This window comes from Etheostoma spectabile, chromosome 20, assembly GCF_008692095.1.
Source record: "Etheostoma spectabile isolate EspeVRDwgs_2016 chromosome 20, UIUC_Espe_1.0, whole genome shotgun sequence".
Lineage (NCBI taxonomy): Eukaryota > Metazoa > Chordata > Actinopteri > Perciformes > Percidae > Etheostoma > Etheostoma spectabile.
The window spans coordinates 14,890,682-14,907,437 of NC_045752.1; the positions used below are offsets into that span (position 1 = coordinate 14,890,682).

The following is a 16,756-nucleotide window of genomic DNA, read 5'->3' on the forward strand; positions in this document are numbered from 1 at the left end:
ACACTAAATGTTCTCCTGTCTTTGACTAGGATTTCAAAGCCTTCTGGTTGTTCCATATATAGGCTACCTCACAGTCCATTCAAGCATAGAGGTGAGCAGTCTTCACACCAATTTGGTGCAGGGTAAGGTCCTCCTGTGCAGCTACCTGCATCAATGCTCGGACAGAGGTCATGTTAGCTGTCGGTGAACAAGTCTCTTCATATTCAATCCCTTCTATTTGAACATATCCTTTTGCAACATATCTTGCTTTATAAGTCTCAGATCCTTCTGGGCTCTCTTTCACTGCATGTACCCATCAACCTTCCACTGTTTGTTTGCCTTTTGGCAGTGGTGTCAGCGTGAAAGTCTCATTCTATGTCAAAGAGTTCATCTCCTCTTTCATTGCGTCAATCCTAATTTTTGACTTGTTAGAGTCCATAGCCTCTCTAAATGTTTTAGGTACACCATAAGCCACTCTGTAAAAATCATCTAAATTTTCACTTTTGTCATTGTTGCACTGAGCCTTGTACTGGTAGTCCTTTAAGTATTCTGGAGCCTTTTTCTGTCTTGTAGCGTACCTCCTTTCTCCATGTTCTCTCTGAGAAAGATGTAGGCTCTGCCTCCGTTTCTCCGTCGGCTTTCTTCACATGGTCAGGGCCTCGTCCTCGACCGCGTCCTCCTCCTCGCTGTACAGTATCCCATTTTCGTTCCTCTCTTCTAGCTTGGGATTTGTCCCTTTTTACCGCACGTGTAATATTCGACCTCAGCCAGGTCCATTTTCTTTCTTATTCCACGCAACCTCGTTGTCCCGGCAGTCTTCATCACGTTGTCTTCTTCTACATTCACGTCACTCCTCCCATATTTTTCAGTACTTTCATAATTTCGCAGTTTTGTTTTAAACCCGTTGAACGTTACAATATTATTTGTCTGGGTGACATGCAAGACGAACGGCTTGTATGAATCAGGTAGCTCCTTTACTACCCTGGCTATTTGAAGACCATTACTAATAAGTTCATCTGCTCTTCTCAATGACGTGAATATAGTCTCTGCTCAAAAAATATAGTCAGTGACCGTTTTCATTGCTTGCCTTATAGAGTGAGGAAACCTTTATAAACCATACATTTAACAAGCTAGAAGCTCTATGAGGCTGTATTAAGGCACTGCTGAATGCTCCCACTAGCGTAGCCACATGCTCACAATGACAATGCTACACAAAATAATGCAGGTATAATATTTACAGTGTTCATCATATTAGTTTAGTGCATTAGCATGCTAACATTTGCTAGTTAGCACTACACAAAGTACAGCTGAGGCTAACAAGGATGTCCTAAGTTTTTACAGGTGCATGCTATGTAGCATGGCTACAAATGTAGCTTGCAATATGTCCCCCGTTATAGCTTGTCATATTATGTAAAAATAATTCCTCTAATGCTGAAGGCAAGGTTTAGCACATTTCAGCAACAAGGCAATCCAAAGTGCTTTACATAAAACATTAAAAGCATAGAGACAAAATCAAGGGGAACTTAGGCGTTTTCACTGTTCAGAATCTGGAATTGATTTTATTTGACACAACTGCAACTCTCTTTTTGTCTGCTTCAGTCAAACACCTCTCCAACATCTGGCAGCCATTAGAATTTCAACTGACGCTGCCACATGAAATGTATTTCAGTAGTTAATCATTTAATTAATAATGGGTGTTTGTTAGCACATCTGGAGTGAGTGACTTCCTGCTAGGTCTGACAGCCAATACGCAACAATTACCTAATGATGCTCTAAATATAAATCTTCCCTAGGACCTTTGTCACCCTCCCTTTCTTTCATATATTTTCAATTTTATTTTTATTTTTTTTAAAGTTTGATTACACAAAAAAGAACCTTTAAGTTTTTGACCAACCTCCCCAAGCATTACAAGCTTAATCATCCATGATAAATATATTAAAAAAAAAGAGCTTTGTCTATGGGAATTACCTCTTTGGTGTGTCCACTTTACCTTGTGTAATTATATGTCTTTTGTCATGATTTTGTTTTACACCTTGTTCTTTAAAAGGCTGTAAAAATAAAGGTGTAACCTACAAATAATTTCAAATGTTGCGGTCTCAAAGCCCTAATAAAGATCACAAAGCCCTTATGAAGATCACTGTTTTGTAATAGAAATCAGCCATGGATGAAGGGGAAATTCAAATAAAGTTGTTAATAAAAACCTACAATAATAATATGGACAGTGCCCGTCAGTGCCCGACACAAAATACTACAGAGATGACCTTCAAATCTCGGGTTCTAAAATGAACAGAAAAGTTTAAAACTAAAGGTCAAAAAATCTAAATCTTTATCAGTTTGTTTAAAATGAGTTTAGTAAGAGGTATGAGTGTTTTTAACAAGATCTTTACTTCCATCAAGACATTTAGTATGAGTATGGGTTTATGCTGTCTGTGTCACTATTGTAACCGCTTGTATCCATCTGTGTTTTCTGCACACCGTTGGAGAGACATGCACTTTTATTAAAAGACATGTCCAAGTGGGAGCTTGTACCATAGAGGGACGAGACCTGGAATTGAGCTCTGTGGGACTTTTTAAGAGCTGTCTGCCACTGAGAGATGAATTGTCTAACAGACAAAGGACTATTAGAAAGATGGGATCAGAGACAGCTCAGTGCTGAGCCAGATACCCACCTCAGTGCTTAAGTGAGTCAATTAAAATTTCATGATCAAATCTCAAATGCTGCACAAGGGGCTAAAAGAAGTAAGACTGAGCAACCTCCTGACTGCATCCATTTAGTTTTTTTAAGTTTAGGAGAGATAACTCAGTGTGCTCTGGCTGAGGTCATTGAAACTCTAAGGGAAATTGTCAAAATGAATGTGCAATCTTGTTGACCACCAGTGTATAATTATTGCCATTAAAAGGGTCCTGAATCAAATACCTACTGTGTTAATATTGATTCTGCCGTCTCTGAAGGCATTAGTTAGAAGTGCTTTATTGAAAAGACACAATAAAGTAGCTGACATAGTATCAGCCAAAAGGGTAACATAAGTATCTTCAGTCTTAATCAAGTGCATTCATGTTGCATTTTCATCATCCCTTTAACATTGATGAGTAGCCCATGAGGCATTTAATACGAATATGCCTACACTGTAACAAATTTCTGTAATTTCTACAGCTAAATTTTACAGTAACTTCTTGTTTTGTCATTTTACAAAGTTTAGCTGTATATTGCAATGCATTATGGGTGAAAACACTATTACAGTAGTTGACAGCTTTTTTCCATAAGAAATTACAGGCATACTTGCCCTTGACTGTAAATGATGCAGTACAGGTACAGTTATTTACTGTTGAATGCATTGCTCGAGGCAGTTGCTTTACACAAGACCATTTGATGGCGGATTGCAGAGGAGCCACATTGCCACTCCACTCAGCCACCATACGTAAGTATATTATTATGAATAGCCTACATAATTAAATTGTGGTTTAACTTGTTAATGCTTGTTGAAATAACCTAAGTTGACCGTGTTTCAGTCTAGTGCAGGCCCCACAATAAAGTTCACTCATAGTTAGCTAACATTAGCTGGAGACTTTTCAGAAGGAATTTTGAACAAGCAATCCCAGGCGAAGCAGTTTAATGCTAAAGTTAAGGAAAGTATAGTGGGTGTAATGTTGGCGTTAACGGTTAACCCTTTTTATATTTATTTCAACTAACTAAGCGTAGTAGTCTGTGTTGTAACGTCAATGTTAACGTCACGCAGGCATGCAGCAGAAGTAGCTAACGCTACCGGACGGTCAGGCGCCACGGAGTTGGGTCGTTGGTAAGTAACGTTAGCCTAATGTCAGTGTTTTATTTAGCTATATTTGACTGTCTGACTGTACATTTCTTCACCGTTATAGCTTACACTAGCAAACTGAAGTCAACGTTGTGGGAAAAAAGCTAGCTAGCTTGACCGTATGCATTAGCACATCGCCTCAGATCAGGCTGCAGACGGCCTTAACGTTGAACAAAGTCCCAATAGTTAGAAAAAATGCCTTATTGAAGCGAAAGCCCATCATAATATATTGTTCGATTTAACAGGTAAGGTATAAATTATAATAACGTTTGACTTTGCACGACCCCTTATACATTCTCAATAGGCGCCTAACACACTGCTTATTACAGATGTTATAATGTTATATTCCAATATAACGTGTGTTTTTCAACTTTTGTATTGTTTAGCCTAGCTACGGGGAGGAAACCTCCTAAAGTGAGAACCATCGCTGCACAGTGATCAACAACATACATGGCTGAAGAAGCTTTTCAGGTAAAAACATTAATGCGATTATGCCTAAATTTGTAATAATGTTCTGTGGCATTTATAAATGTGACAGTTTGGGTGTTGGTAGTGAAGCACTAGTCTTCAGGGTTGTTTATATAATTAATGACACATAAATGGTTAGTTAATTAAAGCTGTGTGTGTTTCTGTTTGGTGTTTCTTTGTTTTTTTATGTTTAGGTGAATTTCTCACAGAAACCGTTTGGATGCTGAGCATCGGGGGTCAGGTGGTTGAGCCTCCACATCCCAACTTCGTGGCTGGGATGGCAGCTTTGTTTTCGAGCTACTACATCTTTAATCTGGTGTACCCGGAGCAAGCATCTTGCACACTAAAATTCATTCAAAGGTAACTATGTGCTTGTAGAACTAGTAGTCGAATGCAGTTGATCATTATTTTGTAGAGTTAGTTATTATGAGTAACAGATTTTATTTTGCTTCAAGTGTACTTACGAAATCCCTTAAATGATTTTTTAGTTTATAAAAAGGGTAAGTTAGCAGTATTTACCTAAATGCTTTAAATCATTGCGAACCAATTAATTTATACTAATGGCATTCATTCTGAGAGCTGTTAAACTGTTTTGTTGTTTTTCAAACATTGACAATAAAGATCTATTTGATTATGCATTTTGAAAAGTAGTTCTGCATTGAGGTAAACTGAGCATTTAGGCGAATAAACTACAAACTTGTTCTTTTTTATCTATTGCATTCACAAGAAATCCTAGATGAAAGTTCATTTTACAGTTACGCATGATTTTCTATGCCCACCCTGCCACAACCTTCCCCACTATGGCTCAAAGCAAACATACAAAAAAGGATCTTTATGCATACACACCCGCATGCATGTACACATATACACACCCACATACAGATTTGCACAGCCGGATGTATTTTGCATCTTGTAGAGCAGTTAAGGCACTTTTTCATGAAGTTTATTAGCATGTGATTTTGTGATTTCAGATGCTTCATCGGACTGAACCCTTCAGGTGCAACCAAGACAACAAAAGTGTTGAGCCAAAAACGTGAGAACATACAGGAGAAAGAGAGGAACTGCATGAACCCTCGCGTCTCCTCTCTACTCAGCGGGAGGTAGGGGGAGAGGTAGACGTCAACAAATGACAAAAAGTAACACAGCTGGTTCCTCAACATGCTCTCCAACAATCAGTTCACTAATTAAACACGGAGCACACCGAACAGACTTGAGTCACCAACCTCGCCGGACTGTCCAGCGGTCGATTATCGGGTTGGTTCTATCATGGTCATAATGAGCTCTTAAGAAAAATAGAAGTTACCTTCTGAAAACATACAGTATTGTTACACTGTGTTGCATTTTAATAATAAAATGTCATGATTTTGCATCTCTGACTCTGGTTTTATTTTACAGTTGAAGAGAATCTAATGCAATTGTTTTTGAATTAAAAGCAAGCTTGGTCTTATTTAAAACACTTTACAACAGGCATCAGCAAAGCTGCGAATGTAAAAAACTAAATTAACTGTAAACATTTTTTACAGCAATGTATTGTATTGTGGAATATTACATCTTTGCTGGATACTTGAGTTGCAGCAAAAAGCTGTAATATTTCACAATACAATATGTTGTTGTAAAAACAATTTACAACAACATATTGTATTGTGAAGTATTTACAGCTATTACCTGGCACTAGAGTTGCCAGGTAATAGCTGTAATTTAAATAGAATACAAGTAATGTTGTAAACTAAATCACAATAAAAATATGTTTTCCTTTAAAAAAACAAAACATTGCTGGAATTTATGTACAACAAAACCTGTAAAGAAATACTGTCTTATACTGTAATTATTTTTACAGTTATAACAGTACTAACAGTAATTTACAAGATTTGAGGCACTTTTGCCAGGTGTTTACTGTAAAATCACAGTCAAATTTGTTACAGTGTAGGATGAAACACCTCGCGTCCTTGTTTACATAAATCTAAATAATGGTGGGTCACTGAACAATCTGTGGGACGGCAGACATGTCTAAAGTTCATGTTGTGCCTTGAGAAATGTTCAACTAAAGCACCAGTCTGGATGAATTAATCAAAACGCAAAAGCAAAGAGGCTTGGGGAGAGCAAAACTGCAGCTAATATGCAAAGATGTATTGCATCTTTGTCTTCATCTTACTGATGATGCACATGAGAGAATAGAATCAACTTGTACATGTGACGTTTGCCAATGAAGGTTCATGCACCAAAAGTTGATGTATCTCTGGTGATAAAGCTGTGTCATTGCAGGCTGTGGTTTGTTTGGTGAACCCACAGACTGTATCTCTCGCTGCCAGAGATAAGTCTGACAAGTGCCACAGGTGAGAGCGGTCAGCGGTGTGACACGCCTTCTGGTCCTGAAGACATATCATTTCCTGAAAGAATTGAAATGCGTGAAACAGTGTCTTTGAACGGAGAGTGGCAGGACTCAGCTTGAGAGTAAACTAGATAGGTTGGCAATCATTCTAGCTGTTCTCAACTGTTTAACAATGTCCACAAGCATTCCTTGTATCACAGTCAAATAGCTGAATCCTTACAGCAGTTTAATATACGTAACATGTTAACCTGCATTAAAAGATTTTTTTGGCCACTTAGTGGCTTCACAGCAAGTAGTGTTGCATATTAAAGCATAACTCGCCAAAATGCAACCTATGGTCTTTTTGTGAATGTACCTGAGTCAAACTTTCGTTTACAAGTATAATTGTGCTTTTTCTTTCTTTTTGTGCAGCACTTTGGAAACTTTGTGTTTGTTAAAAATCGTGCTAAATGTATAGTAGTGGATTGGATTGGATTGGATAATTAGGACCGAAGCGCCACTTTTAAGATTTACCGTATTTTCGTCAAATGGCCTTTTGAATAGGAGTGCTAGGGGCACTTCTATGATAGCATGAAAATCGCTATTTTTAAAACAATAAAAAGGCTCGACACAACATGAAACTTTGCTCCAAGTATAACCTTGGGCTCTACACAATAACGCAAGCATTGAGAACATTGTGCACACAATCTCTTTTTGACTGGCAAGATGGCAGCGGCCGGAAAAAACAACTTCTAACGCGAATTGTTCAAAACCTTTAGTTTGTGGGCCATAAAAGCAAAACAATTATCTAATGGGTGTTAAGATAAAACACTTAATGGGACTGCAGAGTTGGGTAATTCTTTATGAACAGAAGTGTAACTGCATTTACTAAGAAAAAACGGATTGACTGATAGACTGACAAGCTGTATATCCACAATGTCTGACAGCCTTCAACCTGCTGGCTAGTGGGCTCACAAGGAGATTGAATCCGCTACCTTGGCAATAGTACAAAAGCACCATGTTCAAGCTAGTAAGGGAGCTGCAGTAGCTTTGGCAGCTGTTCATGGCGAGAGGGTTCAGACAACACGTGGGTTGTGGGTGGTGACCACCAAGCGAGTGAAGACTCTAATCTTTTTTGCACGGCAGCGTTTCACAGTTTGAGCAGAGTATTGGGGAATGGAACAGTCTGACTATTCTGCTATCTACCAGCTTCTCCTTTCAACACTTCCGCCATATTGTTACACCAAATTATTAAATCAAGGTAAAGCTGATGAAGTGGAACAAGCAATTAGAAAGTCCATCAAAGAGTAGCTCAAACCTCAATCTGCTCATTTGTATTAAGACAGTTTAGTTGCTGTACATCAGAACAGTGCTCTGCAGTATTCATTTAATATAGTTCAGGCTTGATTTGTCCCACATGGGCACATTTGTTCTGTAGGGCAATGCTTAGAAGACAGCTTTGAAGATAAAGGTAACATGCCTTTACTCTTTCTATCCATCATTAGGCTAATGAGGGCTCTCATAGCAGGGGCGATGATTTGCAAAAGATGTGAAAAATATTCTTCTCTAAAAGCCCATTTTCAAAAATGAAATTGAAACCCTGAAACCATTAGATAATAGTTTTTGGAGAAAACATAATCACTGTTTCTTGCTTATGTGAATTTTAGGTTGAGTGGAGCTGTGCATGGGATTAGTGATGGGATTATACATTTAATAGATAACAATAAACATCACTCACATTTTCATGCCTTTGTACTCTTGCCCTTCCTTTTCTGTATTTTCAATCAGCTCTTGCTTAAGCTTGTATATTGGTTCAGTGCAAAGCTTAAAACACATAAAATTATAATTTACATTTTTAAAATAAGGGGAATAAAAATAAGGGGAAATAGGAAATGTAGAAAAATGTTTGCTGCTGTTTTTTAAAACCCTTTGTAAAGGGATTATAAGTAGTAAGGCTTCTCAATTGTTAATCAATCATTTAGTAATGCTTTATAGATCAGTTACAAGCTAGAACAGAACAGTTAGAACAGCTTTGGGTTGTCAGATTGTGAAGTCTTTTTTGATTGCAGTAATTCAGTAAAACACGTGTCTTTCAATTAAACCACGGAGTCTATAGTTAAAAAATGTTGTAAGTCTATTGAGAGGATTGATAGCACTTTACTGTATGTCTGGTAAAAGGCAGCCAGCAGCTAATTAGCTTGATTTAGCATAAAAGCAAGGGGAGCTAGCCTGGCTCTGTTTGATGGTATCATCTCCTTACCAGCATCTCTAAAGGTCACTAATTAACATATTAATCATATACAAACCTAAGTGCGACAAGTTGTGGTTTTACTTCTCGATATTACACTCCAGTTTTTGTACAAATTAAACTAACAAGATACAACATGTTAGTTAGCGAGTAGCTTTGGACAGAGCAAGGCTAACTGTTTTTGTATTCTCCTGTTTTTATGCTAAGCTAAGCTAACCGTAGTTTAAAAGCCTATTTAGTGTACAGACAGTAGAGTGGTATTCATTTTCTCATCTAGCTCATGGCAAGGAATCCAACTCAATGGGGTTGATTTTGGCAGAGTTGACTGTTACCTGTCTTTAGGCTAAGCTAAGCTCCCTCTGGCTGTAGCTTTATGTTTAACAGACAGATATGAAAGCGGTTTCAATCTTCTTGTTTCAGCAAGAAAGAAAATAAGCATTTTTCCCAAAAATATTGAACCATTCCTTTAACAAGTCATTAATAAAGTGTTTTTACAAGAATCCATTTTACTGATAAATGAAATAGCTAATACAAAGCCAGTGTAATGTTGTGTATGATGAAGCGTTTTATGTGGCTATTGCTGTTAGATTATTTTTTGTCCCATTAAAGACACATTTTGTTGTGTATGGGCGAAACGTAAAAGGCCCCTGGCCTGGATGAAAACTTCAATATTATCCTGTCATTTGGGTTTCTATACACTAAGCTCCCTGCTAAAAAAAGACTTCATTCTGGAAGGAGAACAGGCATTTTCCTAAAACTGCAGATACACTAGGAAACAATCAAAAGCGCAACTAGTATTTTGTTCACCTGAAAGCTTAAAACCCTTCATGTTGAAAAGATCTTTATGCTGTGGCTAAGACATTTATTTTCCACAATACATTCTGGACGGTTTTAACTCTACCTCTTCTACATTATAATTAATGAAGACTGTTTCTGTCATTGTCGGTGTATGCTGGTCACGTTTCGCTTTGTCAGTTTTCCTTCACTGAGCACAACTCAGTGGAAACTGTCCGAGCACCGTCTGGTCCAGCAGGCCAGGAAGGACAGAGGTAGGCAATTTAAGATGTCCGACATCTTTGGCCACTTCATGACTTTTTAATGCTTTCTATTCGCTTTCTATTTCATAATTCAGTAGCAGGACAGTAAACCTTAGGGAACTGGTGTGTAATTGAGGAAAAGTTCAGACTGTGGGACGACTGGCTTTTGACTCCATCTACTGGTCACTCACTTGGCTTTCATGTTAATACGTGTACACTGTAGCTCTGTGAACTAAAAGAAAGAAAAGGAAGAAAAAAAAATCAGTGTAGGGGTATGTAAAATAGAAATGACTTCAAAGGAAAGCGTGTGCAGCAAGCAGAATAAAAATCTAAAATAATGTCCGGCCCAGGCAAGCAAGAGCAAAGACTCAAGTGTGCTCTCCCAGTGAGCTGTCTGGGTTTCCTCAGGTGACACTGCTGTAATCTCACAGCAGACATCACAGAGGAATGCCGCAGTTCCCTTCCTTACCACAATCCCACTGTGCTCTCCTTCACCCGCCAACGCACCATCAAAAATGCAAAACCATGGCATGGAACCAAAAGTGGAACACGGCTCATGGTGAGGGGGGATATCTCAGCGGAAGAGATTAGCGGTGGTACGGGGAGTCTTTCAGTCAAAGGACTGTATTAACAAAGCCCTAAGGTGAGAACAGCAGGCTTTTTATAGATGGAGGAGGGGGCAAGATGGTGGGGAAGTATTCTGACAAACATTGGAGGAAACTAGTAGAAGTTGTTATGAATTATAAGTGAATCTTTTATACTTACACAAGCACTCATTAATTGACCTAAAAAGCCAGAACAGAAACAAATTACTGCCTTAAGAAAGAAAACGTAATACTGCTGAAACCATTAAAGCTTTGACTCAAACAATGTGAGACAGTTTCAAAAGGAACATAACCCATTCCCTGTTCATTCAAGTTTAATTTGAAGTTCTGAACACCTGTCTGACAGCTGTTTCCTGGGAAAACTCCTTTGCCACATGAAGTGATGCATTTTACTTATAGGAAAATGAGCAGTAAAAGACGCAAAATGCTTCAAAAATAACAAAAAGAGAACCATCTCCACAAACCAAACTTCATTAAAAGGGGTGCTCTAGTGATTTAGTTTTGCTCCTGCATAAAGTTATCTGAAAATCCAGACCCAAATCCAAAAGATTAAGGGCCTGGCATCGAGTAATGAAAGTTGCCCATCTCGAAGTGCGGCACAAGCGTGCATCTGAAAATCTCACTACGACCAATCCCATCAACACACGGGGTGACGTATCCAGAGCTCCGTACGCTTAGCTACCAGCGGAGCTAACTGGTAGATTAAACTGTCGTCATCTATTCAGCTCGCCTCTGGCCCGCCTTTATCAAATGCACCGATGTGATTGGTGCAGCTCAGCTACAAGGGTATAGTTAATGAGCAGCATTACTCGATGTCAGAGTAACTTGCTGAGCAAATTCAAACTGTGCTCTTGCGAGAACTCTGGATTTCCAGGATAGCATAAAATTGGGAGTCTCACAAAAGGCAAACAATAAAAAAAAATTGCAATTGGCCATATCTTACAAATGTCATCCCAGTTTATAATGCTGGCTTTCTGTTATACATTTTAAGCCGAAGCCAAGGAGACCCTGATGAACATCACTGTGACATCATCAGACTTTAGAAAGATATGGTTTTTACATGCTGAATAGAACTCCTGACATGGAGACCTTTGTATGTAAAAACAGTGGAATGGACCTTAAACTGAAATTTTAAATAATTTGTAAAGATTTTAAATAATACCTTTACAAAGTATGAGTTTGGTATTAACCCACTGAATAAAATAACAGACCTGAGCGTCATCTAAAATTGAATGGCAATATTTTTATTAAGTTAGGAAATCAACATATTTAAGAAATTGTATTATATACACTGGTTCTGCAGTATGGATTTAAAAAAAGGACAAAAATAAGCTTGACACACCAAGCAAATACATGTTATAGACCTTGCATTCCACGTACCCATAAATAGTGATCTTGGTTCAAATTAAAATTACAAGTTCATGTTATCCTCATTACTGAGTGGATGCCGTAACCTCCCAGTATTTATTTGTTCACATCAAAAAAAAAATCAACAACACTGTCACTGAAATGTTCTTAAATATCTTAAAGCTACACTATAAAATACATAAAGCATATCTACCATGTGTTCCATGGGAAACAAAGAAAAGGCAATGGTATAAGAAATAATTTCTCATGAAATATTGGTAAGTCTTAAAATAAACTTTCAAGCGATTTCAGTAAGGTCATTTACAACAGGTAAAAGAGGCAATTTTTTTTTTTTTACGATTAAAGCAGTCAAATAATTCTGAAAATTGCTACTTTGATCAAAATATACAGAAAACAACATTGGTGCAAATTGCTTCAGTCAGAGCTGCAAGTGGCATGAACCGCAGTAAACAACTATGCTGAAATTCACAGGCTGTAGCAGGTAAAACGGGGACATTTGACTAATGTGTTGTACAGTAGTGGCCATTGTAATACAGTAATCCAGTGTTTGGGCCCTGCAGGAAGGTATGCCCAGCTTTCATTACAGTGGTACGAGTGTTTCTCAGTGCTCCTCTTTGTCCCTGCCTTTCTTGTCCTTCTCGTCCTGCAGGGCAGTGCCCAGCTTCTTGATAAGCACTGACAGCACCTTGTCCAATGGGTCCATCACGCCCCTCTGCAGCCACTTGGGAATCGTAGTCCGGGCGTGGTGGAAGCCCAGTTTTTGCAAGATGTAGTCCACACCCACTGGGTCAATCTTACGTCCTGTCCAGGAGATAAGCCTAATGAACGAGGACATGTTTAGATTAGTCAATGCTAAATGCATTTCAGGCATTATAGGCCAAGTACTGGGGAATTATTTTGCGTTTAAACTACGGAAACCAATTTGTTCTTTACAACTTATTTCTGTCCAAATGTCCTCACTACCACTAGCAGGATGTAACTCGGTACAGTTACTAAAGTACTGTACTTAAGTGTCATTTTGAGTTACTTTACTTGAGTATTTCCATTTTCTGCTCCTTCATACTTCTACTCCAACACGTCTCAGAGAGAAATATTGTAGTTTTTACTTCAGTACTAGTTACTTTGGAGATGACGCTATTACAAACAAAATCTATGAGCTTATAAAATTGATGCATGGCTACAAATTTATCTACAGTATTCAATTTAAAAATAGCTCCATCTCAACCAGATGCAACATAAAATGCTGCTTACACATTAATGCATTACTAATAATAATTCAATTATATAATAAAATAGAGAATATAAACTTAATGCGGACCTTTTACCCAGTTTAAGAGCTGACAAATAACACAAACCCAACAAACAGCATGAAATGGATTTTTGGTGCATTCTTTATGCTGAAATACTATTAACACTCAGTTTCCTGCATTTTCTTCTACTATATGTGGTAGACTGTAAGACACTAAGTCACTCTTTACTGTAAAAACGATTTAGTTCAGTGTGAAAAAAAGACTTTTTAAGATCAGTTGTGTGGCTTGTATTTCTAATAGTCTTATATAATGATGTATGACAGCCTTGGATATTTTGAATCGGAAGTTTGATGCGTGTGTGCGTGCAGTAGAAATATGGCTTGGTCACAAAGAATGACGCTTATTGTGTCCTCTCTGGAATGATCATTGTGATTCAATTTGACTGCGTCACAAGAAAGGCTGTGCGTCTGTCAACAAATCAAACACAAAACACTTTAATTGTGGTGCAGTGGAGCAGAGCGGACCTGAGAGTCGGCTCCAAGTGCCAGGTGTTGCACATGAACTCCCTCCAGTCCACCGTGGTGTAGTTGATGCCGTCATCTTTGTCCTTGTCTGTGGACCCTTCATCGTGCAGGGCTGTGGGGCTCTTCTGGCCTGGACGAGCCGCGAACATCCGCGGGGCAAAAAGGGCTGAGGACACGGGCAAAAAAAAAAAAAGTTGCAAAAAACATTCAATAACATCCAGAAGTGGAACACAATTAAACATTTATTCATATCCTTGATAGCAAGGTCGGCACCTTGATAGCATAGAGCTCGACTCTATTCCCATTTAAATACCCATCTGCGCTTCAATTAATCGGGATGGATTGAAAGCTTGTGAAAGTCTTCAGTGGTCGCCTCTCTCTTTCTATTCAGCTGCAGAATCTACACAACAAAGTCCAGGCACTATTGTAATTGTCATGAAGAATGCGAGCTTGCTGGCATAAAGAGTGCTAATTTGTCCCTTCGTGACAATGGGAAACCAATTAAAATGCTGCCTGCATTGGGCACTCTGACCTCACCGCTGTGTGTATGAAAATACCACTCAGCTGCCTGCATTTTATGCTGCTTTGTCCGAAAAGAGCCCAACAGCATGCAAACAGCTTCGCAGGTAAAGAGGCAGACAGATGTGGCTCATATTGTTATTTCTCCTCGGACGGTTGGATGAGTCATTCACTCTCAAATAAAACCACTTTCATTGCTCCACCTGTTGTAGATGACTCATGAGTGAGTGTGGACAGTAAAAATGACTAAACATTGTATTATTTTTACTCAATGCCTGAAAGGGTTAAGGAACGATTGAATGAATGGATGAATGGATGAATGATGATTTAGTAAAGCCAGAAACCTTTCTCCTTTTCTTTCAGGTAGGCAGACACCAGGTCATGAAGAAACATGATGAGCTCGGCGTCCATGGTGACACAGATGTGGTCTGTGAATTCTGTCACAACGCTGCACTCCACTTTGGGCTTGCTGTTGGCTTCTGGAACAAGTAGAAAATAATGAATACTTTTGCATTGGCAAGAAGGGCTGCACAATGTATCGTTGGTTTTATCGCAATCGCAGTACCAACTAACTCAATATACATATAGGCGGCAACATATTGCGACAAGAGTTTTTATGTTAGTTGAAAGAAAATATTTTTAAAAACTGAAAATTCAAATGTAACGATTCTATCTTCAATTTGTTCAATAAAAGAATGTTAGAAATGACTTCCTTTTATTCGTTTTAAATTCAACAAGCAAATTTGTTGTATTTTAGAAGAAGACTAAAAGCAACAAAAAGTCAGAACTGAGTACACTTTAATATCTCTATATATCGCAAGTTATATTGTGATACTCAACAACGTTATCACATACGGCATATTTTCCTCATATCGTGCAGCCCTATCGGCAAGCCTGATAAACTATGGCGGAAAAAGCACAATGTCCATGGAACAAAGTTTAAAAAATATATATATTTCAGGGATGAGTATGCAGCTATACCATTAGTATATGATATGGATTTGGGTCACTCAGGGGAAGTGTGATGTTACAAATGCTTGATAACTGACTATGAAACCACATTTCTTTAAAGGTCCCATGACATGGTGCTCTTTGGATGCTTTTATGTAGACCTTAGTGGTCTCCTAATACTGTATCTGGAGTCTCTTTCCCAAAATTCAGCCTTGGTGCAGAATTACAACCACTAGAGCCAGTCCAACAATGAGCTTTCATTAGTATGTGCCGAGTCTGAGTCTGTAGCTTTTGAGGGGGGTGGGGGTGTGGCCTTGACCAACTGCCACTTTTCTCATTTAAAAGCCATGATGTCTCTCTCTTTCTCATGGGTGGGCCAAATTCTTGGGCAAAGCAGAGAAAGGGGAGGTAACCTTGCCCCTTATGACCCCATGAGGAGCAAGATTCCAGATCGGCCCATCTGAGCTTTAATTTTCTCAAACACAGAGCAGAATACCCAGGGCTCAGTTTACATCTATCGCCATTTCTAGGCAATGGGAGACCATAGGCAGGCTGGGGGAACTCATATTAATGTTAAAAAAAACAACCTAAATTGAAGTTTTCATGCCATGGGACCTTTAAACCAGTTAGACAAACAGATCCAGTTTCTTTTGCAAAATAAAATATTATTGTGCAGCTAAGTCTATGTGATTGTGCAAGGGTTCATGTTAGTTAACAACAGTTAACCCAATATTTGCTGACTAGCGTGATGAAAAGATAGCCTGACCCTTATCGCAGTCAGAGAAAAGAGTCCAACAGATTGTATGTTGTCTTTATGTACCATTACATTACTTTGCGGGCTCCAGTCCCTACCTGTTAGAGTAGGTTCATCAGGATCTTGTACGTGGATGGACTTAAAGTCCAGTTGCATTCTGGGAAGAGCAAATATGGTCTCTGTTTCATGGTTGTAGCTGGAGGAGCTGCGGAAGCTGCTCAGCAGACTCGAGCTTTTGGCAGTCGCTCCGCTCTCTTGGTTGTTGGCTTCCACGTTCCTGAGCAAGTTCAACTCTGAAACAAGAGATAAAACATGTCAAAACTCTTCAAGGTTACGTTCACACTTCTCTGCGTCGTTCCAATACTGCACCTGTTTTACATTTAAGATAACAAGCAGCAGCTGCAAGGAAAGGCAGACAGAATGTAGCTCTCCGGCAAAAAACACAATCGCTGTGTCTGTGTTCTTTTAGTCAGAGCTGTCTGAAGTTGAGACAAGTTTAAAGTTTGAGAAGATGCTACATGAAGCAATTTATACCCACTTGACACTTTGTTAGCTACACCTATTAAGGGTTGGGCGATACAATTCTATTTTTATATTGTCAATTCGTGGTTACTCGAGAGCGCCGATAGGGGGCTGTGGGAGTAGGAGGGGGGGATTTACCTTTTGGATTTCTATCTGTGCGGATCCACTTTGGTGACAGAGTAAATGTAGCGTAAATGTAAATGGACTGTTCTTATTTAGCACTTTTCTAGTCTTAACGGCTAATCAAAGCGCTATTCCCACACTGTGGCCGAGGTTGCCGTACAAGGTGCTCATCAGATAAACACTCACACACATTTACACCAGCGATGGCGCAGGAACGGGGGCCGAGTTGCTCCCGACGTCTTGCAATTAGGGGCTTAGGGTCTTGCCCAAGGACACTTCGACATGGGA

General features: G+C 39.0%; 1 protein-coding gene and 1 long non-coding RNA gene across 15 annotated transcripts in view; one reads left to right on the plus strand and one right to left on the minus strand.

The window, feature by feature from the left end:
• The first annotated feature begins 3,293 nt into the window (after positions 1-3,293).
• On the plus strand, positions 3,294-5,620 carry LOC116669940 (uncharacterized). Its single transcript, XR_004326915.1, has 5 exons — positions 3,294-3,398; positions 3,717-3,776; positions 4,178-4,262; positions 4,454-4,619; positions 5,231-5,620. It is a non-coding gene; the product is annotated as an uncharacterized LOC116669940 (long non-coding RNA).
• Positions 5,621-11,680: 6,060 nt separating this feature from the next.
• kiaa1109 (KIAA1109 ortholog) overlaps positions 11,681-16,756 on the minus strand; it is an 82,355-nt gene continuing 77,279 nt past the window's right edge. For 13 of the 14 annotated variants that reach the window (XM_032500047.1, XM_032500049.1, XM_032500057.1 and 10 more), the window contains 4 exons: positions 15,922-16,116; positions 14,463-14,597; positions 13,600-13,765; positions 11,681-12,643 (listed from right to left, as the gene is read on the minus strand). In XM_032500047.1, coding sequence (XP_032355938.1) covers positions 12,427-12,643; positions 13,600-13,765; positions 14,463-14,597; positions 15,922-16,116 — 713 coding nt within the window. In that variant the 3' untranslated portion in view covers positions 11,681-12,426. The remainder of the gene's footprint in view (positions 12,644-13,599; positions 13,766-14,462; positions 14,598-15,921; positions 16,117-16,756) is intronic. The other variant, XM_032500046.1, reaches the window with a different exon arrangement.